Genomic DNA, 18,063 nt, shown 5'->3' with positions numbered 1-18,063 from the left:
ATGGGAGGATTGTATGGGAGGAGGCGTTCCTTCAAGTAGACTGGACCCAGGCCATGTAGGGCTTGATAAGTGATAGCCAACACCTTGTACTATGTCCGGAAGCTAATAGGCAGCCAATGTAGTGATTTTAAAATAGGTGCAATATGGTCAAACTTGGATTTTCCAGTGACCAGTCTGACTGCCATATTTTGTATCAATTGGAGCTTCCGGACGTGGCACAAAGGTTGCCCCATGTAGAGCGCATTGCAGAAATCAAGGCGAGAGGTTACTAGAGCATGTACAACCATTTCTAGGTCCCGCTGCTCCAGGTAGGGGCGCAACTGGCGCATCAGTCGAAGCTGATAACAGGCACTCCTGGCTGTCGCATCAATCTGAGAAGACAGCTGAAGCGACAAATCCAGGAGCACCCCCAAGCTGCGGATGCAGTCTTTCAGGGGAAGTGTGACCCCATCTAGAACTGGTGAACTTATCTCCATACCCGGATTGGGGTTACCTATCACGAGTACCTCCGTTTTATCTGGATTCAGCTTAAGTCTATTTCCCCTCATCCAATCCATTACCGACTTCAGGCAGTCATTGAGAGGGGAGATGCCCTCCTTGGTCACTGAAGCAGCCCGAGACATAGAGAAATAAATTTGGGTATCATCAGCGTACTGATGACACCCCGCCCCATGTTATCAGAACAAAGAATAAGATTTCATTTTACAGTTTAAAACCAGTAATACTGTAGTGAGTCACATTAAGATAAGCACTCCCAAGCCACAAAACTGCACAGGCTCCTTCACCTTAACATCAGCCATGCAAGGGCACTAAGATTTAAAAAGTGAGGTAATTTCCCATTTTATATTCAGGATGAGCTGAAAAACAATGCTGACATTGTGCAAAGAGATAATAGGAAAGTACCTGTATCGGGCAATGAGAAAGAAAACTGACACTCACTTTGAACATTTTGAGAGAAGGCTTTGACCCAGGCGTACATTTTAATGAACTTAATGTAGTTAAGAACTTCATTCATTTTCTGGACACGATCATCAGTGACAGCTACACACTTTCTCCTAAAATAAGCTGTGAGGCGGGATGCAAACATCTGAAACAAAAAGAGGCATCACAAATGCTGGTACAGACTATTTCATACCTAAGGCTAGAGTTCCCTAGGTCATATTTTTCATATGATTGTGACATTCAGAGTGCTAGAGGTTTTTTTTTAAAGTTATATTTTTGTGTGTTGTTTATTGCAATGAATTGGTTAATGTTTTGCCCAATCAATTTGTGAGAATCTAGCCTACTTCTACCTTCCAATGTTTTAAGCCAATGAATGAGATCTCAGAAATGAATGGCACAGCTAACTGCCTGCTATAAAATTATCCCCCTTTTTATGTTTTTTGGGTGGAGTGGGGGGAGTCTCTTCCCTGGTACAAAAGAGCTCCTACTCCATTAAAAAAGCAATTCAGAAATACAAGTTTATAGTGAAGCTGTGATAAAGCACTAGTGTGTAAAGGCAAAAAGAAATAAGAATTCATCTATTTTAAGTCAGATTTTTTCCCGAGTTTGTAAACATGTCAGAAAGTTATCCAGACGAAGCATGTAGATAAAATTAATTCATATTATACCCATATGGCCAGAGACAAGGGTGGAGGCATAAGAGCTGTACGTGAAAGCTAGTCTGCCTGCCACTTTGTCCAGTCACTTGTTGAGGTTTTTCATCAGGGAAATGTTGTGGCCTGGGCACTTTGAGGTCGATTGCAGCAGCAAAGCGTTTTATTAAGCACTAAGGTGAAGTTACTAAGTGTAGAACTCCTGGTAAAGGATTGCTTCTCCCTCAAGGCACGCAATCTGAGACTGTGTGCCATTCTAGCTCCTCAGAAATTAGCACTTTCTCATCTTGTGACAATAAAGAACCCTCTTGTGCACACACCTGAGTCCCATGTGTGCTGTTTGGAGAGAAGAGCCTCAGGGAGATTTATAAACTGAATAGGTTGCCCCATTCCCAATTTGCCATGCTCTTCACATCTTAAATTCTCCCTGGGCCATAGGAATGAATGGAGCAAGGTAAAGAAATTATGGTTCCAAGTGTGATCTATTCGCCATTAAAAAACAGCAGCAAGCTGCCATATGCTTTTCTCTATCTGTTTTAGACATGAAGTCCATGCACTACCCAGTCACTCTACCTACCAGACAAGGCAGAGTAATATTACCAAATCTCTTTTTAATTCTGCAGCTGAGTATAAAAACAAAGATCCAGCTGAATGGAAAGGCTACAAGAATCACCGCTGCTTCCCACTGTGAATGTAATGACTATGGGGACAAAGGGGCTTCTCCTTGGGCAGCTAGGTCCTGGCCATTTACTGCCTGAGCAGCAAAAAGATCAAACTGTTCGGGCCAAGGTTGTTTCTGCATACAAATTTATAGGCTACTATGTCATGTCTTCAATTGATTTTCTTTTAAGCACCATTACATTCACATAAAGTTTCATTCAAAAATGCCTTTAGTTCCAGGCAGTCAATTAAAACATGGAGCCCGTACAGACAGGCCAAAATAAGCTGGTTCAGGTCACTTTGGAGGTATGCTGTTTAAATGACACACACATCCTAAGAGGGCAGAAGCTGCGCCAAAGCTGCACTCCAGTCTTTAGAACCAGAGTATGGCTTTGGTGTGGCTTCTGGCCTCTTAGGATGGATGCATCATTTAAACAGCATACCTCCAAAGTGACCTGAAGCAGATTTATTTTGGCCTGTCTGTATGGGCTCATAGTTAGAAGCTAAAATCGGAGTAATAATCTCGGATTGCACTAGCAGTGGTTGCATTTGAGGGTTGAAAAATACTGTAATATTTCAGATGACATGTTGAACTGAAACTGCAAACATACATCGTATACATCACTTATCTACATTTTGTCTAGACACACAGAAACAAACACAGAGTCTCTTGCAATGAGCATCACCAGTTTGCGAGTTTACTCAGCAAGAGCCAGAAAACTGTTCTAACACGCTGATACAAAAGAGAAGTAAAAGCTGACCAAACCAACATGTAATATTTTCAAATATGAGCAATCTGAGACTAATTTCTGTCCCTGCATTATAGAGGCACATATGCCCACTTTCTGACTACACTGAAGTTTAACTATAAGGTTAGTGGTGTTGGCTTTCAACTATCTACTCACCATTGCTGGGTAGAAGAGGATAAAGATAGCTGACCCCAAGAAGCCTGTTGGTCCCAGAATAATAACATTGAACACCATGCCAAGGATGGCAACGACAGGCCCCCCGGCCAACAAGCTACCGACAGCGGCAGCTTCAAACATTCTCTGTCCATCATTGGAACATACATTTATGAGCTGAAATATATATAATGCAAGTGAAAGATCATCAAGGATAACACAGTAAGACCAGCCATATAATTCACGGACTGTTTTTCAGCACAAAAACATGCAAAACAATATTAACTGAAAGAAAACCATTCACACAGTAATCAATTTTAAAAAACAGTGAAAGGCAGCATTTTTAAAAAAAGATAACTAAGGGCCCAACTAAAATAGCTAAAATAAACCTGCTTCGGGTCACTTTGGAGGTATGCTGTTTAAATGCTGTATGTGTCCTAAGAGGCCAGAAGCCGCACCAAAGCCACACTCCATTCCTAAGGACTGGAGCACAACTTTGGCACAGCATACTGAAATCACATGGCTCCAAAGTGACCCAAAGCACCTTTATTTTGGCCTGTCTGTTCAGATCCGAACTCTCAACAACCCACCAAGAAGTTAGAAAAGTAGTGGTCCAAAGTCCTCCCAAAAGGGAATTCCACACTGATGATCCCCCACTTGCCAGTGATAGAGTAAAAACCTGTTTTTCCCCCTTATGAACTTGGCCACTTCCTTTAACTGAATGGTCAAGTTGATAAGGGTAAAAGCAGGGCCTGCTCCTTGATCATTAAGATGAAAGAAAGACCAAAGGCATACTGGAATAAGCCCCAAAGATTTTTAGATTCTTACCACCATCACTTCAGTTGTCCTAAACATCTCCATTATACTTAATGTTAACTACGTATCTTATTAGAAATGGCTTCAGTAGAAAGAGACCATGAAGAATCCTACCCACACTCAGTGGGAGAGACTGGATCTAGTTCTGATCTAACGGCAGACAACAATGCTGGTCCCTATTTTCATATATGGTGGTCACCAACTCACTTCTAAGATACCTCTCCTTAAGTTAATAAAAGGATGTGATTTCAGTTTACCTCTCCCATAGATTTCTCCTTGATGTTTTTCAGCTTCAGTATTTTCTTAAAAGCCATGGTAAGGACAGCTCCACGTAGTCTGACCCCCGTGCGGTAATTTAAAGCCCAGGTTAAAGCCAGGGACCAGGAGCGCACTATTTCTGTCATTAAGATGCCAAACACTAACAACAGGCCATACTGTAGGTTGGGCTCCATTTGCTGTGTGTATTCAAGGAGGTGTTTCACAACAAACGCCTAGAGGAAGAAATGCAAACTTGCATGAACACCCCAACATGCCATAGGAACCATTCAATTGTTTTATGTTAAGTTAGAAATAAGAAGCTACTTCATTTCCAGTAAGAAATTTGCACTGCTAATAGGAAGTCTTTAGATAAGCAGGAACTGTAATTGTTATAGAACAACCTGCTGAAACCAAGAAGTAAATCAAATTGAGCAAGTGGCAGGAATAATTTGGAACTCTCCAATTCCTTCTATCGGACTAATGCTCCTTCATATCGTCTAACTTAACATAATTTTAATAGTTAGCTGAAGCAATCCATCATCAACATATGCTTTATAATAATCTTGTACTTATGCAAAAAAAGAAACATATTAAAAAGATATATTCCTTTACATGACATTAAGACCTTTTTAATTCTTTTTTCAAACGTGCTTATTTGATAAAAAGGAACAAATGTACCTACAGTTGAACTGGGGAAGAGTGTGAGAAGGACATTTTGCAAAACATTCCTGAAAATAAACATCAGCAGTTTAATAGTAAAGAAAAGGACAAGCAGGAAAAAAAGAAAAAGAAGAAGGCGGCACCAGTGATAAAACAAGAAAAACACAACCCTTTCCCCCTAACCCTCGCCCCCCCGGCCTCCCCCCAGCCTTGAAAGACAAAAACAGTTTTACCTCTGGAATCATATTTCAAACACCACCTGCAGAAAGAGAAAAACAGCCCCAAACCGACATATTTCCACCATGTGTCTCGTCTAAATGTACACAGCAGCATGGTAATAACTCATGTTCATCAGCAATATTAAGTACTAATAAATGGGAAGCAGTATTATGTTTTATTATTTTTTAAGGCAGTACCATCATCTTAAAATAAGTAACATCTCACAAACACTGTACAAAAAAAGAATGGCACTGGGGAAAACATACAATCTACACGCACAAGGAAAAGTTATACAGCGCCTGAATCCTACATACAGTCTGGCTTCCAACACAAAATCAAGTTCAGCTTCACTTACACAAAAAAAATTAAATGATACAGGAAAAAACCAGGACCAATATTTGTTCCCAACGTCCAAAGAAGAATGAAATTCATAGTCAGGAAGCCTTCTGAGATGAGGTGGGTTCTCACATTTGGCTTAATAGAGCTTTACTACAGGAAGGCTTTCCAGCTGCGCTTTTCCAACAATGAGGCCTATAGATCCTGGAGCTTAAGGTTCTTTAGTCAGAGCTGAAAAGTACTTTTGCCCACCTCAAAAATCTGAAACCAAGGAAGCAGTTTGGGAATGCTTCCAGAGTCCATGGAACGCCCTTGACTAAACCAGGCTTTGCAAATCAGACTTCTGTGCAACACAGGGATGGATGGAAAACAGTAGTACACTGCTTCAAATGCAAAGGTAATACCTGCTAAAGCCCAGCAACCAGCAACAGATTTTTTTTTAAATGAAGGCAGAATGAATGTGTAAATCCTGAGACGGTCAACTCTGAATGCTACAATTGAGAACTCAGTTGTATAAGCATAAGTTCCCCCATAAGTTTTCACATGTGCATGTTAAGAGCTGAAAGTCCATCGTGTTCCCAAAGTGGCCATTAAAGAAAAAAGAATCCTACATAAGGTTCCAAGGTTATGCTGTGCCAGCTTTCTTCTTCATTAGGTCTGTCCTACATTCTTGGTGGTTGAGGAACAACTGGCTATGCAGCTGGTTTGCTGTTACTTAACAAGAAGGTGTTTTTACTCCTTTTCTAGCATCTGATCCTGTAAAGGCAACGGAGTCACTGGAAGGGTCAACAGCCCTGCCGTCATGAGCCAGAATCCCCCAAAACATGCTGCCAAGTGCTGCCAATCTTTCTTCATCCACCACAGCTCAGGAAGAAAACACTCCACGGGAATATGTGCAGTATCAGCAAGATATTATTTCCTAATTATTCAGAATAACTTTTCTGGCAGAGGGAATGAGCAATGCCAGTGAAAAAGCAACAGATGTTGTTCACTCTTTTTTAAAAAGAGAGAGACTTGAAGAATAGTTTTAGAAATATTTAAAGGGGAAAAGAGAAAACATTTGCAATCCGTTATAACACACTGCTTTTGGTTAAAGCTAAGAAGAGAATACCACATATAACAGCATTTTAAGTTACCAAAACTAGCAGAGGCATGGGAAAATACTGTACTCCTGAGACTATCAAGGGAGTAGTTGCCTGGCTCTTAAGCATTCCCATTAAAGAAATGTCACCTTACCTTTCATCTTGGCGTTGGATTCTGCCCAGCTTGACTGTCTCATTCTGACCGCAGAATACAGCCATCCTGGAAATTCTAAAGAACAGCTTCTGTCATTGGTTCCACTACAGAGAAAGATTCCCCCAAACCACATCCAGCATTGGACAGCACAAAGCAAGCTGTAACTGGAGCGGACCTGGAAGAGTGGGAGGCTTACCTCAAAGGGCTCCCCCATCCAAGCCCCCATTGCCCACCCCACAAGACCCTTGCCAAAAACTAAAGGAGCAGTCAACTGGCACTTCACTGCAAGAGGAACTCAGACTGGTCTTCCAACATGAAAAGCTACTTCTGAGCTACCACACTGCGTGCATATCATCATCCAAGTCCAAATGTATGAATGGCAATAATTATTTGCACCAAACTGAATGTGCATTTGTTTAGTAGCCACCTCAACAGACAGCTTGCTTTAAAAAAACAAAAAAGTTGAATCTTAAAAGTGCTTAGGAAAATGTGAGCTGTCTCAACTACGGTAGATGAAGGGCAAAAATAGATTTGTAAACTGTGCCAGAAATAAAATTCAGAAAGCATTTTAGCAGCTATTGAAAACTTGGATATATAAGGAACTTGCAAAAAGAACAAAACCACAATACCATACATTTTAGGAACAATGACCACAAAGAATATCAGCAATTGCACTCTGCTATTTCCTACACTTTGTATTCAAACACCATAAGATGAGAATGGAAGTTTGTAAAAATGTGTGAATTTTACTTATCAACACAAAAGGGCAAAGCAACGATTCTTTCCCCCAGGTGCCACCTCCCACAAAAAGAGGGCTTGGATTTATTTTATTTGAACAAAAGCACTGCTGTTTCAGTGGAGACAGCTATCTAGTTCGAACACAGTCAGGAGGGCAATATTAAATAATGCTTCTTGCATACCAAATGATGCAAATTAAGAGTTTTTTATTTTGATTCTGAGATTACTGGACAATGGAAGATACACACATGTTGCACACCCAAATCCAGCACAGACTGCACTCTATTCTGTTCTTTCCTTTCTTGTAGTTTGCAACTAACACTTGAATGGAATTATTCAGACTAAGATGAGGACGTTGTAAACCACTCTGCTGCCCACTCTTTATGTCAGGTAAGAGCATCCACAGGGCCCTGTAGTGAAACAATGACAGAAGCTCTTCTTGGGGGAAGCTGGTTCTGTTAAAACCTCATTCTCATTGGCAGTCAAAAGTGTATCCAGTAAAACCTTTTGGAAGTCTTTTAATATTTACCACAAGCTATTAACAAAAACATTACCAACCCCCATCTTTTTTTCCAACTTGATAAAGAAATGCAAAAAAAACTTCTGCAATTTAAAGATATAGGTGGGACTGAGGAATTTTATTTAAAAGGAGACAAAAGACAAGACTACTTTTAACATTAACCTCAGCTGTACTTACCGAAGCACTGAACCATCCCCGCTTAACAGCACACTGAAATGTGAACTACAAGCAATAACACTGCGCCTACTCCTCAAGGGAAATTTGTAGAGAATAGATTTAGTCAACGTGTCAAAGTGTAAATCTTGCACAGTATGTGCAACAAACAGGCGACAAGAAAATTATGTGAACGGCAAGTACTATATGCTGTGCCTTTGCTACCAAGTAAAAGTGGCAACAATACTCTTCCAATCATGCCACTAGGAGGGTAATCAGACTGTCTTTTCATACAAGCCAGACACTAGTTTTGTAGACTCCTCTGAGTCCTGCTTCCTAGAAATTTTAAAAAGTGATCTACCAGGACTCTGTTCCATTTCTTGCTGATAGCACCAAAAGAAAGTGACCTACCAAGACCTGCTTTGTTGACAGGTAAGGGCTTTCCACCAGAACTCCTCATCCCACCCATCTTATCCAATCACCTAGTCAAGAAAGAAAACCCCACCAATACAGAGAGAAAACAGTTGGAAATCTTAAGATTCTCACAGCATTCTGGAAAGCCTATTTCCTCTCTGCAAACTGCAAGTCAGGTTTCTAACTAATCAGAATGCTTAGGAGATCATCTGCAATGCAACTGGAACACATTAGAACTAGCTGTGAGGTAGATCCCACTCTTTCGACAAGGGTGGATAGTACTTACTGGTCCACTGAAGCCAGCAAGTTGTGTGACCATCAAGCACACTATGGAAATGATGAGCCTCGTGCGGCAGAAGACCCAGACGACTCTTCGGAGAGAGGCATCATCTGGCCCACGTTCATGGAGTTCTTGGTGCCACAACCTTTCTAATCTAAAACAGCACAAAGCAGAATCTAAGACATCTTTCTAACAGGTTAGATAGATTAAATTTTGTGTTAAAATTAGCTTTCTAAAAACATTACTCCACTACAGCAGAAGTCAATAACAGGATGCCAGGCAAAATTTTACAGTAGATGCCATCACCAAGAGTTGGCTGTGTTTGGGCAAGAAATCTCTGTATAGCCAACATAAGAAATCCCTACCTTCTACAGTTAACTTCTGAAGACTCCTGTACTGACAAAGGCCACACATCTTCCGTCAGGAGTTCTCCTTTTTTGTAAGCTAATTGTGCCAGGGGAGTGAGCCAAGAGAAAGTCATATAGGAGAAAAGTCCAGCATTATCAATTGAGTGTGGATACCTATAAAAAGAGATGGCAACAGGTTATAACCAACAACAGTATCCTTAAATAAAACTACTTTGCAATTTTGTTAGCAAGCATAATGTGAAGTAAAGGTTCAGTTTTCCCAGCATGCATGCTTCTATCGCATCTGGATACTCCTATTTTTAAGTCTGTTACATCTGTAGTTTATTAACATGAATCTTACTTGGAAGTAGTCCGGATAGGTTTCATCAAGTTCCAGCCATAGTGATATTTCCCTTTATGATGGCTTTCATCCAATGCTCCCAAGTGAGAACTTGTCAAGCCATCTAATGAAAGCCCTTCTGCCCGAGCAGCTGTTTCCAATGGATCCTGGCATTCCACAATCTTGAAAAGAGAAGGGGGGAAAAAGAGAAAACATTTAATATTTTTGGCCTTAAAAACCATTATTTCATTCTCAGATTAAGAGCCATAGTTGAATGGTAGAGCAAAAGGTCCCAGGCTCGATCTCTGGGCTCAACTCATAAGCCTGGAAAAGACTCCTGCCTAAGACAGTACTAACCAGTGCAGATAGTACTGAGTAACACAGACCATGGATCATATGGTTTCATATAACAAGGTGGCCCTTTGCTAGTGGGAAAGGCATTAGATTTATCTTGCTTTCGTCTTCTGACAGGATATCTGAGAGCTGTCACATAGCACTACTTTCTGAAAGAAATGCTCTAGAAATCACAAATAGTTATCACTTATATTCTACGCCATGTTAAACAACTCACTTTTTTACATCCAGAGAGTGGGGGAGGATCCAAGTCATGATACATGAATACTATTAGAGCACTATAGACAAAGGATTTTATCATACCACCTTTGAGACTGAAATTTGTAACAAGAGTTTTCACAGACCGAAGGGCTGAGCAGATGGGCCAAATCAAGTGGTTTCCAACTGCTTAAAGGTGGGGCATTTAGATGACACACCTTTCCAAAGTGGGAAGAAACTGCACCGAAGCTGCAATGGATGCAGGCTACAGGAAGAGAGTCCAGCTCAACATTAGGAGGAAGCTCCTGACCGTAAGAAACATTTGACAATGGAACACACTCCCTCGGAGATTTTTGTGGAGTCTCCTTATTTGGATGTCTTTAAACAGAAGCTGGACGGCCAACTGTCAGGTATGCTTTGATTGTTAGTTCCTGCATGGCAGAAGGGGGTTGGACTGGATGGCCCTTGGGGGTCTCTTCCAACTCTAGGATTCTACTATGTTATCAGTGCATCTTCCACATTCATTGGGGTTAGGAGCACAGGACCCCCAGGAAAGTGAAAAAAATACAAATAAAAAAGCCTTTTTTTTAACCTGACAGTCCTCCATGGCAACTCTCGGGTCAACATCTGCTGGAAGCTGACCACAGAATTGCACTGGAGGACCTACAAATGCCTATAGCAGGGTTTCCTCTAGGAATCTCTAGATCCTCCAGCATGACTTTTGGCAGAAATTGGCCACAGAGTTCCATTGGAGGATATAGAATTATAATAATAATAATAATAATAATAATAATAATAATAATAATAGGATTTATTTATATGCCACCCCATCACTGGGAATCTGGGCGGCTTACAACAGAAGGGATAATAGACGGTTCCCTGCCCTCAGGCTTACAATCTAAAAGACACGGCACAAAAGGAGAAGGGAAGGGTGGGGGGGGGATCAGGTCCAGCATTCTTCTCTCCCTCTGAGGCCTGGAACAAGGCAGATGGAACGGAGGGAGGGCTCTGCTTCTTCCAGGCTAGCCCTGATGGAGCTGGACCTGCCTGGTCAACTCCCTCATAGGCCGGAAGATGACAGTTATGGAGGGAGGAGTCTCTTCTTCCAGGACGGCCCTGATGGAGCTGGGCCTGCCTATTCTCCCTCTGTAAGACCATCTTGTTCAGGGAAGCGTTCCCAGGCATTGCATAATTGTCACTTGCTATTTGATGTTCTTTTGTTGTCTGTTTTATTGAATCATTTCCTGTATTGCTATGTATTTTCTATGTATTATCCTACTAGAGTAGGGTTGCCATAAGTGAGGACCTCCAAACCGGGACAAATGTAGGACAAATGTAGGGCAACATTTTCAAATGTAGGACACATTTTTATAAAAATGGAGGACGCGCAAAAAATTGAGGTTTTTTTTTAAAATAATTTAATATAAATGCATGTTTTTAGGCATGATCAAAATGGAGGACATTTTGGCATTATTCCTAGACAGATAGCAGAAATGTACTTGCCCTCGGGTTCAACTGTACTTCTCAGAAGTGTGTACTTGGTCAAGGGACTGTGGTTTTTCTTCACTGAGCATGAGTTTGTAAAAATCACAGCAAGTTACATTGGCCGTGCCTCAGAGGCTTGTTGATATCAATATCACCATCATCACCACCACCACCACCACCACCACCACCACCACCACCACTATAATTGGCCAAGAAAGGCAGACTTGTTAGCATTCAAAGCACCATAAATACACAGAAAATGCACTTGCATATATTTAATAATAAAAAATAATGAAAAAATCAATAAAAAACAAGGCAGGGGTGTATATATTTGATAATAAAAATTAATGTAATAAAACAAAAACAAGCAATAATAAATTAATAAAATAAAACAAAAACAAGCAATATTAAAAATTAATGAAATAAAACAAAAACAAGCAATAATAAAATTAATGATATAAAATAAAACAAAAACAAGCAATAATAAAAATTAATGAAATAAAACAAAAACAAGCAATAATAAAAATTAATAAAATAAAACAAAAACAAGCAATAATAAAAATTAATAAAATAAGAAATAAAAAGCAATAATAAAAATTTAAAAAATAAAATAAAATAAGTATTTTATATTTTTAAGTATAATTTAAAAACCCCAAAATACCAAGGCAGACCTAATGGCCACTGACTCAGCTTTCCTCCTCCTCTGGCCCAATTCTGCCCTGGCCTTCAGGCACCCTTACTCCTCCTCCTCCTCCTCCTTATGATGGCTGGCGTGCGCGTGGGGGAAGCACAGCAGGCGTGCACGGGGAGGAAAGTGGGGCAGGCGCGCGCACGCGCACAGAGGGAATGGGGCAGGTGTGCGCTGCCACTGGCCCCTGCTGAGGCCTGGGTGGCACGCAAACCCTCACAGTGGGGCCGCAGTGGCAGCGGTGCTTCTGCCGCTGAGGAAGAGGAGGAAGGCGGAGCCGGAGGAGGAGGTGGGTTGGCGCAGCAGCAGCCGCATTAGTGGTAGCGGCAATGGCCGGAGCGAGCAATGGCCGGAGCGGGCCCCCAAACCGGGAACAAGGCACGGGTGGGGGCCCAAACCGGACCGGGACCGGGACCGGGGGCCCCCCGAAACCGTGATTGGCATGGGGGCCACCGGGTTATGGCAACCCTATACTAGAGAGGCTCCTTCCCCACCACCACTCCCTTTGTGTTGTGTCTTTTTAGATTGTAAGCCTGAGGGCAGGGAACCGTCCAATTAAAAAGATTGTATGTACAGCGCTGTGTAAATTTACAGCGCTTTATAAATAAAGGTTAATAATAATAATAATAATAATAATAATAATAATGTAAGAGATTCCTAGAGAGGACATATTAGTCAAATCCATGAATAATCAAATACGCAAAAGTCAAAGCCACAAATGTCAAGAGCCAACTGTATAACCTTCATGACTTTGGAGCCCTACATGGATTGTGTCCTTATTTCCCTATATTAGCCAGCCCAAGTTTTAAGATCTTCAGGGGAGGGCTTTCTTTCAGGACCATCACTATCACAGGCACATTTGGTGAGCTCACAGGAGATATAATGCAGCTGCTCCCAGTCTGAAGAACTCCTTTCCACAAGAGTCTTTCTATGGGAGCCCAGCCTAGCCTCCCCCTTTTCTTATCTTCTGTCCAGTTGGAAGACTTTTTGCAGTATTGGCATTGGGAGGATGGTGAGGGAAGGCTGGAGAAAGCAGATCTTCAGTGTTGGGTTGCAGCAGTGTGCCTGCAGTAAATAGTGCAATAAAGCTTGACCTGGAAAAGGATGGCCATCTGTCGGGGATGCTTCGATTGTGATTTCCTGCATGGCAGGGGGTTGGACTGGATGGCCCTTGAGGTCTCTTCCAACTCTACGATTTTATGACTCTATAATTCTAGGTGATCCTACTGTACAACAGGCAACCACTGCCTCCAGAATCACTTACTAAGCATGTGTGAAGAGCAAAACAGGGGCAGGGAAGGTAAAGAAATTAACCTGCCTCACCTGCTACCTTGGAACAATGATAAAGAGCATAGATCTAGATATTTTGCCACAAAAATGGAGGCAAAAAAGCAAAGAGTAGACTGATTAAAGTAAACAATTGTGCTGAAATGCGTTTTGGAAGAAGCCTACAGGTGGTCTGTAGAAGATTCAAAATGCTGTTTTGTTTTGTTTTACTTATGCAAGGCTTACCTGAACTGGTTGCTTCATTTCAGATGTGCATAATGTTAGTTCTGAATTTAAAAAAAAAATTCTGAAAATGTTGGAACTGCTTTTCATTTCTACAGTATTGGAACTTACCCCCATCCTTTCCATGTTATTTTTGCCTCTAGTACCAAAGTTTGTTAAAGAAGTAATGCCCAGGGACACATCAACTTCATTAATTGAGGTACACCTGCATTCTACATCTACTAACATTCTACGTCCACCATTTATTAGCCAGGCTCAAGTGCTGTTAGGTCTCCCCAAAATAAAGATTTGTTTCAAGGAAGGTCCAAACACCCAGAGCCAGGCCATGGGTCTGCAGCACTTGGATGTGTCAGTTTTCCCATCCAAGGTTGGATATTATAAAGGAACTGACTGAGGCATCAGAACAGTCACTTGGCTGCTAGACCAACTGCTGGACAATATGGCAAATTGGGAAAATCACTGCAGAATGTACATTTTATCCCATTTTGAGCACATCATGTACAGAAACAGACACCACTACATTGGACTTAGCAGCCAGACGCTGTTAACAACCCAAGTTTAATAATCTCCTATTCAGGCATTGGATGAAACAGATGGGGCACCAATTAGTTAGATCAAGATGCAAATGGTTTCCTTCCCCCACTCACAAAGATTTTCAACTTTCATGCCATTTGGTTGTTTTGGCTATTTTGAAGAGGATGTTCTGTGAAATGAAGCCCATGATTATGAAAGACATAATGTTCTTTGCTTTCTTCTTAAAATGTGTGGAAACCACCATCCCAAGTCACAATCAGAGTTTCTGCCGGTCAGAGACATTTGCTGCAAAATGCTAGCCATATGATATATAGTCATGGAAAATTCTGTTGCAATTTGTGCTAAAAATTACTAGCAGCCTGACCGTTCATGAGGCAGGCGATCATTTCTTTCTGCTTTACAGGGACCCTTTACTTCCTTAAATGGATGGAAAGGTCTTGCATGGAAATTCCCAAATCAATCAGGAGTCCAACAAGGTTTAGCAAGGAAGGAGGTTGCCAAGGCAAACAAAGAAGAGCTGAGGGAAATAACAGTTGCCATAACTCCTTGGTTTATAATGCCATTTCCCCACATTTGTTGCACAATTTGGAACAGGATTTCAGATGTTTAATATTAACCAATAAACGACTGCTTGTCTCTCCTAAGAAGTGTACCTTTGCCGCAGAGGAAACGAAGACCACCCCTGTGGCATAAAGGCATCATGCCCAGATTAATTCAACACTCAAGGCTTGAATCTCACTGGAAAGTCACTATCCCTTGCACTAAGTGTCTCACAAATTGCCACTGATGATAAAGCCGCAATCCTTGGAGGGTAAGCAAGATAAACCTATAAATCTGTACATCCAAACAACTTGAAACCCATGATGCACTTGCGCCCAAGGTTTCAGCGGCAGAAGAATAGATACGTAAGTTTGAAGGCAAGTGAGATGTGACATGATCACAATCTTTAAATATCTGAAGGGATATTACATGGAAGATGGATGAAGCCAGCATGCTTTCTGCTGCTTCAGAGACTAGGACACAAACCAATGGATTGAAAACGTAAGGACAAGAGCTTCCACCTAAATGTTAGGAAGAACTTCTTGAGTGTAAGAGCTGTTAAGACAATGAAGCAGACTCTTTCTTTGGAGATCTTTAAACAGAGGTGGGATGATATTCTTTTAGGTGTGCTTTAGTTGTGTGTTCCTGTACAGAAAAATGAGGTTTGACTAGGTGACCCTTGTAGCCCCTTCCAACTCTTCAGATTCTATTATTTGAAACACTTTGAAATGTTCTTCATAGGCCTGGATCCTGTTGGTTAATCTTGACTAGAGTAGACCTGTTGACTCATTTACTGGATGGTGATACATTACACACAGACAACCCCCAAGAATGAAATCACTACTCAGAAAGACTCAATTTAATCATATGATAACACACACACGCAAAAAGAGTACTTGTCCTCACAATAAGCTTAATAAGCGGTCCCTCCACAATCGCTGGGGTTAGGAGTGAAGAAATTCCATGAATGTGGAAAAACTGCAAATTAAAACAAAAAACCACTATGCTTTTAACCTGAGAAAATTCCTCTCTAGGAATCTCCAGGTCCTCCAGGGCAACTCTATCATCAAAATCTTCCAGAAGGTCATCATAGAATCATGCTGGAGGACCTACAAATGCCTAGTGAAGTGTTTTCTCTAGGAAAGTCTAGGTTCTCTAACACAACTCTATCATCCACGTCTGGCAGTTGCGCTGGAGGACCGTCCTAGAGAGTCCTAAAGAGAACATTACTCAAAACCGCAAATAATCAAATCCACAAAAGTCAGAACCGTAAATATGGAGGGCCAACTGTACATATTTTACACATCTTACCGAATTTACTGAAGACTTTCTTGCTGGTATAATCTTAATATTTACAACCAGATGAAGGTTTCATTTTTAGAATAACAACATTTCAGACTAGTTATGGTTAAAAAATATATATACAGATCTGGTAATACTGTTAGAAACACATCATAGATAATTATGAAATTATTGTGAAGTGAACTATCTTCAGTTTAATAGTTTATGAGAACTGTAAAACCAAGCATCTTTTGCAATATCCTCTAGATAGAAAAACTGTCCAATAATCTTAGAGAAACCTCTGGAAGAGCATGACATTGAAATGTAAAGGATTAATGGAATTCATTTACCTAAAGGTATAAACACTGCATGAGCATACATTCTATTAATTAATAACTAATCCCAATTTAATTATGAATAACCTTTGAACCATAATATATAATATACATAATATATACATAATATACATAATACATATAATACATAATATATGTTAAATAGAATAGAATAGATTAATCTTTAGATACATTTTCCCTCAAAAAGCATTTAATTTTTAAAAAATCCAATTTCATTCTAAAAATCTGGTTTAAATTTTTAAAAATCTTTTTAACTTTTTAAAAAAGATCACTGATTTTTATCCACTCGGCTTTGAAGGTATGCCTTGGAATAATTCCTTATTATCTGTTAGAAAAATGGCAACTAAACACATAAATAATTTGTGGTTTTTTATAATAATAATAATAATAAAATATTTATTTATATCCCGCCTCTTCTGTTTGGGGATCGAGGCAGGTAACAACCGAGTTTATGATACACAATATAAAAACAATAAAACCCACAAAACCCTGACCCAACCCTCCCTCCCAAACTATAAAGTTAGCATAAAACATGATCAAAATATATAACAATACAACACTACAAGATTATTTTACAATCCGCGAATGACAAGCAGATATAGTAGGAAGGACGGATAGAATCGCTTCTGGGTGGTTATCACTCAGGGAAGGCCTGCTGGAAGAGAAAGGGTTTTGTCGCTTTTTTAAAAGCCTCCAATGAGGATAATTGGCAAATCTCTTCCAGCAGCTGATTCCAAGCTTTAGGAGCCATAGCAGCTATGTGGCCGTGTTCTGGAAGAGTTTATTCCTGACGTTTCACCAGCATCTATGACTGACATCTTCAGAGAATAAATTGCCATTTTATAGGTGGGGGGAAATGATCCATCAGCAAAACCCATGTGACTACTCCATTTGAAATGGTGAAAACAAAGGTGCCATTACATTGATCAGAACAAGAATTTTATTGCCTCTTTTCTCCACAAGATGAAAATATCTGAAATCTCATGGACCCTGCCTCGCTCAAAGCATCGCTAACTACAGAAAGCAGAGGTCTTTCTGCATCTTCATCTTGTATCCTAGTTAAGAAACAATTGTGACCTACAGCCGAATTGCCCGGATGAATACTCAAGCCCTGATTAACTTTTCTAAAACATTCTCCGGTTTGCCTCAAAGCTCCCCTGAGATGCAGTAACTGAAAATCCTATCACCCTTTGTAATCCCACACACGTTCCTGTTACATGTGACTGGAAAATCACAAGGCCTTTTCTATGGTAGCTGCTCATTTACTAAAATCATGGCTGGAAAGAGGTTATGTTCACAACACCAAGACGCACAAACTCAGAGCTCAGAGGAAGGAACAAATGTAGAAGTTAACCTCATCTCACCTAGATAATGACTTTGCATGTCACACACTTTAGTCAAATGCCCAAAGGCGATGATAAAACCTTTCAAACATGTCTAACTGGTTTGAATTGCGCTTGCAGTCCCTTCCAACTCTATGATCCTATCTAGAAAAGCTACAAAATTCAACCTAGACAATGAAGAAATAGAAATAGTAAAAGTGTTCTCATACCTGGATCAAATATTGGTAGGAAGGGGGATTGCAGCCAGGAAATTGGAAGAAGGTTAAGAATGGAGAAAGAACTAGAAAAGATCCTAAAATGC

General features: G+C 40.6%; 1 protein-coding gene across 9 annotated transcripts in view; it reads right to left on the bottom strand.

Moving 5' to 3' along the window:
- Positions 1-18,063, bottom strand: part of LOC149317856 (ATP-binding cassette sub-family C member 5) — an 85,801-nt gene that overhangs the window by 44,140 nt on the left and 23,598 nt on the right. For 4 of the 9 annotated variants that reach the window (XR_016279936.1, XM_089508566.1, XM_089508570.1 and 1 more), the window contains exons 3-8: positions 9,496-9,656; positions 9,153-9,308; positions 8,794-8,941; positions 4,231-4,464; positions 3,161-3,334; positions 940-1,087 (exon numbers count right to left, since the gene is read on the bottom strand). Coding sequence is in view for 8 of the 9 variants with exons in the window: in XM_089508566.1 (XP_089364692.1) it covers positions 940-1,087; positions 3,161-3,334; positions 4,231-4,464; positions 8,794-8,941; positions 9,153-9,308; positions 9,496-9,656 (1,021 nt within the window). In the remaining variant the exon portion in view is untranslated. Of the gene's footprint in view, positions 1-939; positions 1,088-3,160; positions 3,335-4,230; positions 4,465-4,909; positions 4,930-5,266; positions 6,758-8,793; positions 8,942-9,152; positions 9,309-9,495; positions 9,657-18,063 lie in introns of those variants that run through there. The other 5 variants (XM_089508574.1, XM_089508575.1, XM_089508568.1 and 2 more) reach the window with 5 other exon arrangements.

Source organism: Sceloporus occidentalis, unplaced genomic scaffold (assembly GCF_023333645.1).
Source record: "Sceloporus occidentalis isolate IW3139 unplaced genomic scaffold, rSceOcc1.0.p SCAF_2, whole genome shotgun sequence".
Classification (NCBI taxonomy): Eukaryota; Metazoa; Chordata; class Lepidosauria; order Squamata; family Phrynosomatidae; genus Sceloporus; species Sceloporus occidentalis.
This window is presented reverse-complemented; position numbering and strand designations above follow the sequence as displayed.